Below are 13,873 nucleotides of genomic sequence, written 5' to 3' on the forward strand. Positions count from 1 at the left end.
ATAATACAGTGGTATTATATGTATGTAGTCATATGTATTTAGTGTGTGGTCACCATACAAATGCATGTTCCCAGAACTCCTGCTCTGTTTGCTAGGTAGGACCTATTCTTGTATGCTTCCTCCCTGGAACGGGCCATTTCCCAACACTGGTCTGCCAACTTTATCTGAAGTCACCTAGGAGAAAGTAATACTGTGGCAAGCATGGAAAAAACCATTCCCTGCGCTGGTTTGCAAGGCGAGTGGCCCCTCGAATGCCTGCATCCTCCAGAGGTGCCTTGGTATCTGCTGAGTCAGCCAAAACCTATCATTGCTTCTCATGTGGCCAAAGCAGGGTTTTATGGGAGACAGATAGAAATCTCCCTCAAACAGCTTAATTTGCAGCAACAGAATACATCAATTTCTAAAGAAATCAGTTATCTAGCCCTGCTACGTTATCTGCGTGCTGCACATCATTGATGGGCTGGTCCTCTGGGACCAGGTAAGAGTGAGTGGAGAGAAGCTTACCCGTACCAGGTAGAGAGGAAAAACTCTATAAATACTTCTAGAGAACTGCAAAACAAACCTACCACTCATGTTGAAAAATTGCTTTGTTACAAACTTATTTTTAGGAATGAGTTGAAAAGAACAGAAAGGGAATGGTTGAAGGATGTGAGATGTTCTTTCACATGGAGATGCACCCACCTTAGTACATGCTGCTTGGTAAAATACCAGGAGTTTCTGAGTTTCTTTGCTCATGGGAGTTTCTTTACAGATTTGACAACTGTCTTGGTGGGAAGTTCAGTGATGTTTGATGAAGCTGCATCAAACTTAGTTCTGAGATTTGTTTCTCTTACATGTGCTTCCTCCCTGCGTTTCCTCAGTATCAGTTCATATTTTACATGTTTTCTGTTGCTTGGCTGAGCACAGAAATATTCTGTTGCCCCTTTTTACAGTAACTGCTGTCTCTAGGTATGCTCTTGGACTACCCTGCCGCTCAGGCCTGTCAGACCAGGGGGTTGCTGTGCTTCCTGTGCTCCTGTGCCTCAGTGTTAGCAGAACAACTCATTCCTCTTTCTTGAGGACTGTGGGTTTTAAATCAGAAGGGCACAGAAAGGTCATTTTATTATGTTAAGAGACCAGCTCTTCAGCGGCAGAAGGGAAACTTGGTATGTCCACCAAAACACTGCTGCTGAACAGAACGAGAAGTTGAACGTGGTTTGATTTGTCATGAAGGAAGGTGTAGGAAGCTCCACATTCTTCACCTGTTGCCCTTTAGAAGTTTTTTTTTAATTCAGAGTGCTTCCTCTGTAAATATTTCACATGCTAAAATGAAAAAGAGTCAACAAAAACTAAAGAACCCACTTCCTTATTGCCATTCCAGCATAAGCCAGATGCAGTCAGAGGGCTGTGACTTGCATGTGTGGTCATCTCAGCTGCTCAATGTGGCTTTCACAGAGGAGGACCATGTTTTTGCCACCTCCTTGTGCTCCCAGGGTACAGACTCACCTGCTGGGACTCCTGTGAGTCACCATGTAAGTAGGTTGGGACAGAATCAAGATTTCTTCTCTTTTGCAGCTGGGCCCCAGGCTGGGAGCTGGAACCGGACCTGTGGGAGCTCTGGCTGGGTGCATGACCAGCTCGCTGCTGGACTAGCACAGCACACCCAAGGCAGAGGGTAGTCAGACACCTCAGAGACTCGTTAAACAGCTGGGCGCCAGTGGTTTGGGCCATGTTGAACAGCCTGTGGGTCTGGGTTAGGAGGGCTCTGCTTGAAGTCCTAACCAGCCCTTAATTTTGTGCAGCTCAGCTGGGTCTTGCTGTCTGCAGCCTCCCTGCTGCTCTCTGCTGGTGATGGGTATGCAGGATGGCATGCTTTCGAATAGATACTCCACTTCTGATCCCTAGCTTGTAGCTAACGTATTTTTCATTCACCATAGCTCTAGTCAAGACTTTTATCCCCTTCAATGCCATCTTTATCTAGTTCTGCATATACAGATTGCATGGTTTGTTTGGTTGATTTAAGTTCTTTTAAAAGATGCAAACCAGAGACTTTCCACTCTGTGGTAAGCCTTTAGGACATGTTACTATATTCTGTGCTGAACTTTTAAATTTGTTTTTATGTGGAAGTCACATTCTCTGCAGAGTTCTGCAGTGTTGATCCTGGGCTGGGATGTCCAGATGTGTCAGGAGCCAAGTGCAGAGATGCGTGTGCATAGAAAGCAGCTCTAGCAAAAATGGGCAGTGACCTCCACTGTGAGGAGGAGCTGAGCCTGCTACAATGGCAGCTGGGGTTGGACTGAAGTCTTGAGCTACCTGCTGCCCTCTTGGGCTTTTGAGAAACAAGTACTTCATTCCTTCCTGACAATTAGGGTGGAGACAGCAGAAAGCAGCTTCAGCATTCAACACCTGCATTGTCTTCAGTATTCAACGCCTGCATTGTCTTCCCGTCAGCCACTCCCCAGCCCTCAGTTTCCCTCCTTAATGCTGTGCCTAACCTGTGCATAGAATGTGTTTTGAGGTCCTCTTTTTTGTGTTTGTATGGCCAGGTTTGGGAACATGAGGACTACAGGGGTGTCTTCTGTGAGAAATTGCTAAAAGCTTCCTCAGTGAATGCCAGCCAGCTCCAAGACATACCCAGGGCTGGCCAAGGCCAACCTATCAGCAATGGTGCTAGCACCTCTGGGATAACATATTTAAGAACCACGAAAGTTACTGCTCAACAGCAGTTGCAGATGGAGAGAGGAGTGAGAATATGTGGGAGAAACAGCCCTGCAGACACCAAGGTCAATGCAGGAGGGGGAGGAGGTGCTCCAGGCACTGGAGCAGAGATTACCCTGTAGCCTGTGGTAAGGCAGCTGTGCCCCTACAGCCCATGGAGGGCCATGGTGGAGCAGAAATCCACCTGTAACCCATGGAAGACCCCAGCAGAGCAGGTGGAAGGCCAAAGGAGGCTGTAACCCTGTGGGAAGCCTGTGCTGGAGCAAACTCTCAGCCGGACCTGTAGACCTGTGGAGAGAGGAGCCCACACTGGAGCAGGTTTGCTGTCAGGACTTAGGACCCCGCAGGGAACCACACTGGATCAGCCTGTTCCTGAAGGACTGCCCCCCACAGAAAGGACCCACACTGGAGCAGTTCATGGAGATCTGCAGCTCCCAGGAAGGACTCACGTTGGAGACGTTTGCGGAGGATTGTCACCTGTGGGAAGGATCCCATGCTGGAACAGGGGAAGTGGCAGCACATCTCATATCAGGAAGAAGCAGCAGTGACAACGCATGATAAAACTGACCACAATCCCTGTTCCTCATTCCCTCCTCCCTGAGCCTCTGGGGAGAGGAGGTAGAGAATTCAGGAGTAAAGTTCTACCCAGGAAGAAGAGAAGGGGAGGGGGGGTTTAAGGTTTAGTTTTTATTTCTCATTACCCTACCCTAATTTGTGTGGTAATAAAATCATTTCCCCAAGTCAACTCTCTTTTGCCCATGATAGTAACTGGTGAGTGATCCCTCCCTGCCCTTATCCTGACCCAGGAGCCTTTTGATTATTGTCTCTCCCCTGCCCAGGGGAGAGACTAATAGAGCATCTTTGGTGGGCACCTGGCATCCAGCCACAGTCAAGCCACCAACCCTTGTTTGAAAATAAGTTTGAGAGGGAAAAGTATTAGTTTTTATTTTACTCATGGATGTATTTTGATCATACTATGGACACTAAAAATATAAATTGGGCATTTGTTAATCTACAAGAGAAGTCACTGCCTGAAGGGAGGACAATGTAGGATATTTTGAGTCTGAATAGATGAGAACGCTGCATTAGCTGGTGCAGTTTGTTTCTGATCGGTCTCTCTAGTTGCAAAAGACTGTAATTGTACAGTAATTCACTGCTACCTTATTTCTAAAATCCCTGCAGATGATTCCCACCAGACAGACTGCTTTGGTAAGCAGTTCATTTCAATGCCTCACAAAAGCTACAGCAGAGACCAGGGCGAGGACAGAATGAAGCAGAAGTGATTTACTGAGCAAGCAGTGTCATCACTCTGCTGCACATCATGTCTTTGCAAGATAGAAATTTGTTGGTTGATCTTACCTTACAGAAAAAACAAGATTAAGTGGTAGAGGCACAAAAAGCAGTCCTGGCTCTCTGGGTCCAAGACACATTTGCAGTTGTGCATTAGACCTTTTCCTGTCTCCAATGGTGCGTACTTGTTCTCAAGGTAGTGTTTTGGCATGCAGCACATCTCATATCAGCTACCTGCTCACAGTGTCTATTTAGGTAATTGAATCAGTTACTTCTAGTTTGCTATCCTCCTTACTCATAAGACCTTCCCTTGTGAGTTACACGAAAATGTAACTTGGTTTCTGCTGATGAAAATTCAGATTAGTCTGACTCACACTGTGTAGAGCAGTAACTGGACTCACTTCTAGAGTCATAGAACTAGAGGAAGCCACCATCCTCTGGAATTATAGAAAAGTAAGTGTGTGAGTGTGAATGAATGTGTGTGTGCAAGTGCACTCCAAGGAGAACTCTGCAATACTTGCTAAACAGAAAGACAGGAAGAACTACATCAATATAATCTCAAGCACAGCGAAGGGAGACTCTGTAATCCAAAGGCCTGAAACAGTCAGTGTGTGACCATCAATATAATCTCAAGCACAGCAAAGGGAGACTCTTTGGCTCTGTTATCAGTCCAGATTAGATCTCTGGGTGTCCATACGCAATCACAGTTAAAGCAATGTTTGCCTGTTGCTCGAACAAGCTTTCTTCTCATCTGGGTTTGTGTTCAAGGCACAGAATTCTCTTTGGTTTTAAAACTTTATTAATAAATTATTTTTTAAAAAGGCAATGTAGCTACTTTACAAGAAAAGGGATATTGCTTGCAGCCATTTGATTTTATAATTTAAAATTTCCTTTTTTTCCCATTTTAATGTCAGCAGTGATGTGTTTGCTAATGGGAGAACCAGCGTATCATTAGGTACTCTGTCTGATCTTCCTCCACCCAGTTTTGCCACCACCCAAAACATAGGAGCAAGCAGCAGCATGCCCTGGCTAGCCTGAGGAGTTCACTGCCTCAGGAGGTGATCAGATCACATCGCTGTCAGGATCTCCTGTCTTCTTGGGAATGAGAAATGCAACTCCTGAGAAAAAAAAAGTGCATGTGTTAAATGCCAGAGAAGACACAGAATGAGTTGCACCTCATTTCAAAACTCCTCCTGCCGGTTTTGGCAGTCTGCTGACGTAAAAGGACCAATGCTTGGAAGACATAAGAAAAGTGTGCTGAGAGAGCATTTCTGGGAGGAAACAACCTTCGTGGAGAGGATATGCTATGGGCTGCATAGATGCTAAGAATACTGCACTGTCTTTTCTGCCCACAGGGGTGGATGAACACGAGAGACTGCAGTAGCTGTCCTGCCTAAGCCTGGGAATGCAGGCATTGCTGTGGGCAGTGCTAATGGGAAACTCAGGCTCAGCTGAACTTCTTCAGCATACCTGTACCACAGCAGGAGGGTTGTTTATTTGCACATAGCTCAAGAGGACTCATCTGGCAATAGAGCCCATGAGCAAATACCCCTATGCAAATAGCAAATAATAATAGTAGCTTCATAAGTGCTCACATTTGTATGAATTTCCTGATGGCACAGTGAAACCTCACACAATGGTTGCCTCAGAAGATAATGGTGGGGGAGTCAAGATGTAGCATTTCTCCCTGGGCATTACCTGGCTGTAGAGCCCCATCTGTGATGCCACTGACAGCCCGAGGAGCACCAGACAGTGTGGTACTCCACTTGGTTGCAGTGGGCAGGGGAGAGCAAGTTGCACTGTTGCTTAGCAGCAGACAGATTTGACTGCGTATGTCAATGGTGCAGATTTGAAAATCTAAATACTTTATGCAAATCATATAAAAGTTTAAGTAAGCAGTATTTGTGTTCAGCAGGCTTACTAGAACCATCTAGTCAGACCAAGTGCCAAAAGGACTGCCGTAGACCTCAACTTTTGAGGCTGCCTTGGTGATTTTAATACATGTTTTTTAAATACTGACTTCACAAGACAAGGACAAATAACAGAGAATCTATAACTTCAGAGGAACTGTTCCTTATTTCACATACTTTGCATAAATGGTAGCATGCATTGCCCACATGTGTTTATACTTCAGTTTTATGTGGCTTGTTTTGCCTGCTGCCAGGCTATAGTCATGAAAGACAACAAGGCAGAGCAGGAACCAGGGTAGGTCAAGGTCACAAAGAAATTAGAGGGAGATAGATAAGATGGAGCTGGGTAGAGGGAAAAGGGGATACGATGTAGGCATAAAGTAAGATATACTCAACCTCAAATGAGATTGGGTCCGTTTTTCTTCCTTTTTCTTGAAAGCTACTTCCTTCACCTAGTATTCACCAACACTTATAAAGGGCCAACAAGCTACAATGGTAGGCAAGGGGCAAGCATGTTCTTGCTGTAAAAGTGAGTCAGTTTCTTCTGCAGAGCTCCTTGCTGCTGAGAAAGAAGCCTTCGTTCCTTATATCAGCTGGATGTCAACCTATCCCCTCTGTAATTGCACTAAATTAATATAGTTGCAAATCTCTCAATGTTTCTAATTTACAGAACACTGTTACCTTACATCTCACTTTGATGAGGTGAGGGTGAATCTGCTGTTTACGGCTTGATTCAACTGGTGGTTCCCTCTGTTAGCAGCGACCCATTAAGAGATGAAGTCAAGCATGTACACCAAAACACCAGCCCTGACTGAGACACTCCATCAAGATCTGTATGTCCTGCCTGGGTTTGCCTGTGCTCCAGCTCCTGTGGGTATAACAAGCGCAGGGAGAGACAAGAGAAAACTCTGAGAAAACCAGAAGAGGGAATTTGTCCTGATTATCATGATGATACAGCTCTTTATCAACTCATTTCTTCTAGTTTCCCGGCCATCAGCAGCAAAACTCTGCATGTCATTTTGAGCTGAAGTAGATGTTTCCCTGCTCCTGAAAACTAAAGGATCGTTCCTGTAGTAATGAAATGAAACCATTGATGTTACCATTCCAGACTTTCACCAGGGGATACAGCTGCAGTCCAGTTTACAAGTCTGAGTTCAAAATAAATTCCTAGAAGCCAGCAGAGTTGCTTCAGCTTTTAGGCTGTCTCAAACTTATTATTTCAGCACATTTATGGCCTTTTTCCCTTGATAATTTGAAGTGATGGCACGTAGATTTCAAATGTCCACTTAACTTTCTTTTTTTCTCTTTTTGTTTTAAAGTATATTCGGTGCTGTTCGAACTGGTGCTTATATGCTGTACATTTTGATGACCAAAGGCCTGAAACAGTCAGTGTGTGACCAGAGTTTTTACATTGGACCTGTCAGCAAATTCTGGGCATATGCTTTTGTGCTAAGCAAAGCACCCGAACTAGGTGAGTACCCTCTCTCTTTCTCTCACTGTGCATATTTAGAGCAGAAATGTCCATGCAGGAAGCACAAGAAGGGTCTCAGTGCTGTCAAAATCTCATTTAAGTCTTAGAAAAACTGAATAAACATAAACGAAGCCCAAACTGCATATTTTAGTCTCTAGAGATTAATTCCAGCCTGGCTAAGTTAGAGCAATGTGCAGTTGAATAAGACCATTCCCAGCCCAGGAACAAACTGCAGTGATTATACATAGCAGGGTAGTCAAGAGGTAAAAGCAACCTGGTACATACTTCTTCCTGAGCTGCTTGTAGATAAATAGGAGTAGCATAATTGTCAGTCACTGACCCCATGGGTACAGAAGTGAAGGCTGGGCTGTAGCAGCTGTGTGAGCAAGAAGCTTTGAGTCAGGTTCTGCCTCCATTCTGTAGCATTCATCCTTTAATACACATCTAAGTATACAATTAGGAACAGTTAAGTGCTTCCTCCCTGAGCACTGAAAGCTGTGGCTGTCTGCTTCCTCTGAATAGAAACAAATTTCCCATAATATCTCTAGCTTTTCCAGTCCTGATTCTTATGAACTTCTATCTTTCCAACAACTTTTCTGGTAAGGATATTTATGATAAACATGCCAAAGGCAACTTAATAGTCTTAATGTGTTCTCATTCACAACTTATTAGTGTAAGAAAAGATTGCTTTAATGGAAAGGAGGAGGCAATGATTTAGCAGCCCTCCAGCTTTCATTTTAGAGGATGTTCTCACTAAACCTCAAAGGGCTGCAGCTATCACTGTGTTCAGGTGTACAGCAAAAATAAGACTTTACCTTTCAGTGGATAATTTGATTCAGAAAATTAGAGCAAAGAAATTCATCAGCATGAAAACTAGAAAGAGACAGACACCAGTTGCCTTGCTGTGTCAGAATCCCTTGTTTTCCTGCTGCTTAAATTACTGCAAACCCACAGAAATGTAGTTGTGAAAACTGGGAGACATCAGCTAGAACTGCACAGCAACAATAAATTGAACATGATTACTTATTAAAATGTGAATCAACATCTTCAAGCTAATGAAGTAAACAGTAGCATTATGGCTCATTATAGACCTTGTGCAGACAGTGCAGTTTTGCTTCCACCATGACTAATATTCATGATATAGATTTCCTTAAATCTATCCTATATAAATCTATTTCATATAAATCAAAATAAGTCCCCAGATTCAAATCTCAGGGATTTTTTTGGAAACACTGTGCCTATAACAATGGAAACCAAGTAACATACATATATCTGTATATCTAATTGAGATGCTCATTGCAATCACAAAAAGCAGAAGGAAGAAAAAAAGCAGGAAAGAGGAATAAAATTTACTTTTCTACAATAGTAAGATAAATTTGCCTGAAGAGGATGTGCATTTCAACAAAACCCCAATTTCTTTCTATAAGAAATTTATGTTATTGTCTGCCTCACAATAACATACCTTTCAGTATTGTGGGTTGTGTATGCAATAGCCTTTTGGATATTAGCTCAAAAGGCTCTACTGATTTTAACTAGGTTAAGTTTCCATGTAGACATTTGAATCAGAGGACAGTGTGCTGCTTCCTCTTCAGGTTTTCTGCTCTCTATTGCATTTCTCTTCCAGTGATTGTATATAATGGACAGTCTCACAGTCAGAGATGATACACATACATCTGCCTACCTCACCTCAGACTTTCATGGATTATGTTTGCAGCAAAGGGCTGCCATGTAAACCTATGGAGTTTTCAAATGGGGATTATTCACACAGGAAAATGTAGATACACTGGTTTTCTAAAGATTGCATAGAGATTAGGAGCCAAACTGGCTCTCGGATCAGACAAGCTCTCAGATCTAGAGCTGAGGTGTTTTTTCTTGCTCCAAAGTAGTGTATACTACAGCAACAGGAAAGGGAAGAGAGCACTGCATTAATTATAGAATTGTTTAATATGTTTCTCATTTCTTCCTCCCCCTTGTTTTTTTGTTTTGTTTTGTTACAGGTGATACTATATTCATTATTCTTAGGAAACAGAAGCTCATCTTCTTACACTGGTACCATCACATTACTGTGTTACTTTATTCTTGGTATTCCTACAAGGACATGGTGGCTGGCGGCGGCTGGTTCATGACCATGAACTATGGAGTACACGCTGTTATGTACTCTTACTATGCCTTGCGGGCTGCTGGCTTCAGAGTCTCACGCAAGTTTGCCATGTTCATCACCTTGTCGCAGATCACTCAGATGTTGATCGGTTGCGTGATCAATTACCTGGTCTTCTCCTGGATGCAGCAGGGCCAGTGCCATTCCCACGTGCAGAACATCATCTGGTCCTCTCTCATGTACCTCAGCTACTTTGTGCTCTTCTGCCATTTTTTCTTTGAGGCCTATATTGGCAAAACCAGAAAAGAAAGGAAGGTTGACTAGTGGTAGAAATGAGAAGCCATAGCTCAGGGTCATCAAGAAAAAAAAAATTATAAGAAAAAAAGGCACAAGGAAACATATATGTATGGTGCAGCTAAAACTTGGCAGCTTAGAGAAAGTTAGCTTGGTTTAACCCAGTAAGTTTATGATCCTATCATGGTGAGGACTCACTGAATTCTACTCTATCTCAAAGGACTGCTGATGAAAGACAACTTCCTTCTTGTACCTGTCTGCTCTAGAAAAGAAAGGTGGAAAGAAAGAAGGGGAAAAAAAAGAAAAGAAAAAAGGAAAGAAGAAAGAGAAGAAAAGAGAAGAAAAGAGAAATGGAATAATGTTGAGGGGGGGAAAGTATGTTAAATAAGCAGTGTGTTTCCCCAGGGTGGAGGAGAGACTTTTATTTAAAAAAAAAAAATTTCTAAATCCTTTCTAATAACTTCTCAGCGTTAAACTTGAACAAAACAAAGCAGAAGTGACAAAAAAAAAATCTATGATAGCAGTAAGATTGCAGAATTAAAATCTTTTCTATAGAAGGTTGATACCTTTAGCCAAAATGAAGCTGAAAAGGATGTTTCCTGCATGGAAACTTGCTGAACTCCACACTGTGGTCATGAATGAAAAAGAGAAGAGATTGATTTCTCTGCTATGTACTCTGTCAGGAGAGCAGATCTGGGACACAGAGTCGCCTCCCTCAGAAGGTGGAAAGGAGCAGTACTTTTACAAGAGTTTAATGTGAAAAGATGCACTGTTGCAATACATATCTCAGAGAGTGCATTTTCCAAGTGCATTTTTCAGTTAAAGGCAAGGAATTTCTACAGCAGGATAAGTCATAGAGGGTTAAATCAATCAATCAATATTTGCTAAATTAACAGGGGCTAATAGCAGAGGGATGTTCAGGAAGGAGAGGGAGACAACTCCCCTAATGTGATTTTTAGGAATTATCCGTTACTCTTAATTTAGCCTGCAGCAACACTGAATTAAATGGGGGAAATCGGAAGAAATCCTAGTTAGTGAGAAGAGAGTGATATATCTGCCCACTGTTTTCAGAACAGAGCCCTGTGGTACAATATGGATTCTGTGTTTTTGTGGATGCAAGGGTGCCTGCCTGGGTTGGAAGAGGTGGCAGGACTGCACGACATTGGGTATCACTGTGCTTCTGCATCTGCCTCCTGGGCAGTGCAAAGATGTTTAAAGTGCCCTCCTCTGGTCATGTGGAGATACTACTACAAAACATACTTGGAATAGGTTTTTCTTGAGATTTGTATAGGAAAAATTAGTCTAAACGAAGTAATTCTGCTGCAACAGCTTGACTCTAAAGTCCAGAGAGAATTATCCTTCATTACATATATATGTATCTCTGCAGAATCTGTACTGTAACTGACCACTTAAGAGGACATTCTTTCTTTTCTGAAGTCAGCTACAGATATAAGGAGAAACATATTTCACTCTGAACATTAGAGAGTTAGTTGAGAACAGCCATATTCTTTCGAAGACAAGTAGGTTGCATTATCTGTGATATTTCAGTCCTTACAAAGCCAAATAAAATGTGTAAAAGTTCCTAGTATTTCAAAGATGCAAGTATGTAAACTTGATGTTAAATGTGTTAATGTAGTATTCTAAATTGTAACAGCTAGGTAGTTTAACTAAAAAATTAGAAGAACTAGATCAACAAAATAGGGACTGCTGTTCTGCATAGGATATACACACACCTATAACTACACCCATATACACATTCTGTGAATTGTCAACAAGAAAAAGCAACCCAGTGGCAGAGAATCACGTTTCCTGGCTAATGCATAAGATTGTCATTATCTTTCTTGCTTTAATTTGAGATTGTACAGTACAAAAGGGTTTTCTTAATTATGATTTTTAGCTTTAATTGTGCTGTCATTCATGAAACAGAGCTGCTTTAGTATCCTGTTAAGAGATGACAAGGGCTTTTGGTGTCTCATTATATACAAAAGAAAAACAAATAAAGTTACATTCCATATTATGTGAATGGTCTTACAAATCAAAAGCCTATTCAGGCTAAAATCATAATTATAACAAGCAGAAAATGAGTTTACATTTGTGTTATTTAAGTTATTGATGTGCTGACGTTATTTTATCGTACAAAACATAGCAAAATGTGATATGCAGTAATGAAGCTATGATATTCATTAATAGGACTACTGTATACGTGGAAATATTAGACAAAACCAATTAAATGTGTAAACCATTTTGTTATACAGCTTGGGAGTAGATAATTATAATGCTAAATAAGCCTTTTTCCTCATGTTTAATTTTGCCCTGGCTAAAAAGCAGGTTAAAAAGACCGGTTAAGAGTGGAAAAGGCAAAATTAAAGTCAAGCTGCAATTAGCTGATAAGCATTGGTAGAAGTCCACCATGGTGCCATTTAGACCCTCAGTCCTGTGTGTCTTGAGTTCTTCAAATAGAGCAAGAGGGGGTGGAAGTGGTCCAATGTCTGGAGCTGAAGGTGGAGCAGAAGTCTTGGACTCTGTGAAGTCAGTGGAGGCTTTGCTTTGCTTTGAACAGAGCTGGCGTGCCTGACTGCCTTTTGTCTGAGCAGAGGGGAAGGAACTGTGCACATCTCCTGCTACTTTGAGGCTTATGACTCATGACTTAAAAACTCCATAAACTTTATCTATGAGAAGTGATATCGCAGCATGGCAGGGACTTGTGACCTCAGTGTAACACAGGCAGAAAACAGGATGGGTTGCAAACAACAACCTACCATGTTTCATACTCCGTTTTCCTTAATGGCATAAAAAAACCCCACACCTCTCTGTGCTGGATGGCAATGCTGGCAATGCTGACACTGACTTCAGTGGAGCAAGAATTTCACCTGCTCCTTCCCCATCCTCCCAAAGCCCTTGTGGGTACCTCTGCACCGTTCCCAGCACCCGCTCCTCGATGTGCCCACTACCCTACCAGCCGAGGCTGGGTGGGCGAGGGCCAGCTTCCTTGCTGCCTGGGAAGCGGCTCCAGCGCAGACACCACCCCAAGTGACCTCCTCAACAGGCAGTGCAGATGTACCCCTGGTGTGCAGGGGTTACTCAGCACCAAATTCAGTGGGCATCCTGGCGGGGGACTAGGCTGCAGACAAGCGTACATGTAGGGAAGGGGCAGCAAGATCAGACACGTAAGGTACAGTCGTAAATTAGGGTACATTTATTGTCACTCTGGGAATTGGCTGTCACAATGCCATTTGCTTCAGGAGATGACATCACACATGCATTTACACAGGTCCTATGGCCTTACTATTCTGTTAGGCTTTTCCTCTGAGGTTTTCCACTGAAGTCAAAGGTGTAACTGGCATTAAAGAATTTGAGGATAAGACAAAAGCAAGTTACATTGTTTTTCTTACTTTCCCCTCCACTAAAACATACATGCATAATATTTAGATATCACATTTAACCCACTCACATGTACAAAAACCGAGCCAGTCAACCCTAATGTAGTGACACCTCAGCAATACTCCAGCTGTTCCAACCTATGAGCCACAAGATAATTGGGTCTTATATTTCTGCTGGTTTGAGCCTTGGAGTCACGCTTTCAAGGTTTTTTGCCCAGTACCAGAACCCTTTTTTCTCTAATTGTTTTAAAGAAAGCTGTAATTCTGTTGCTTGCACACATGCCATGGGGAACTCAAACTTTATATAAATTTACCAAGCATTATGGGACCTGTGACAGCCACAAGAGACGCTGGAAATGCTGTTATGGGATCCACTACTGAAGTCAGGAAAGTTACACTGGTGTAACTTTCAACACTCTGCCAGTGTTGAAGTCTGTGTTTTATGTTTTGATGCATTAATCCAATGTACTGAAATAAAACCAGAAAGGTCGGTATGGATTTATGCTTAGGCAGCTGCCAGCTGAATTTGGCCCTTCCTTAACGCTGCTTCTCTGTAGTGAGCACTTTAAGGAAAATATTTTCAACTAGTTAGCAAAAGAACAAAAACTTGGGTAATTCTGCAGCCTCTTTAAATTGTGCCTGTGATGAGAAGGAAACTTCTTTTTCTTGCAGACCTTCTGTAACTCAGTCAAAAATGATTTATGTCTGGGCTCACTGATAACACACAACTAGG

The 13,873-nt window shown here is 42.5% G+C and overlaps 1 protein-coding gene across 2 annotated transcripts in view; it reads left to right on the forward strand.

The window, feature by feature from the left end:
- Nucleotides 1-13,159, forward strand: part of ELOVL6 (ELOVL fatty acid elongase 6) — an 80,155-nt gene extending 66,996 nt beyond the window's left edge. For both annotated transcript variants that reach the window (XM_027677032.1, XM_027677033.1), the window contains exons 3-4: nucleotides 7,217-7,368; nucleotides 9,366-13,159. In XM_027677032.1, coding sequence (XP_027532833.1) covers nucleotides 7,217-7,368; nucleotides 9,366-9,790 — 577 coding nt within the window. In that variant the 3' untranslated portion in view covers nucleotides 9,791-13,159. The remainder of the gene's footprint in view (nucleotides 1-7,216; nucleotides 7,369-9,365) is intronic.
- The last annotated feature ends 714 nt before the right edge of the window (nucleotides 13,160-13,873 follow it).

The sequence above is a fragment of the Neopelma chrysocephalum genome, unplaced genomic scaffold (genome assembly GCF_003984885.1).
Source record: "Neopelma chrysocephalum unplaced genomic scaffold, ASM398488v2 Primary Assembly neopelma1_42b, whole genome shotgun sequence".
NCBI classification, from domain to species: domain Eukaryota; kingdom Metazoa; phylum Chordata; class Aves; order Passeriformes; family Pipridae; genus Neopelma; species Neopelma chrysocephalum.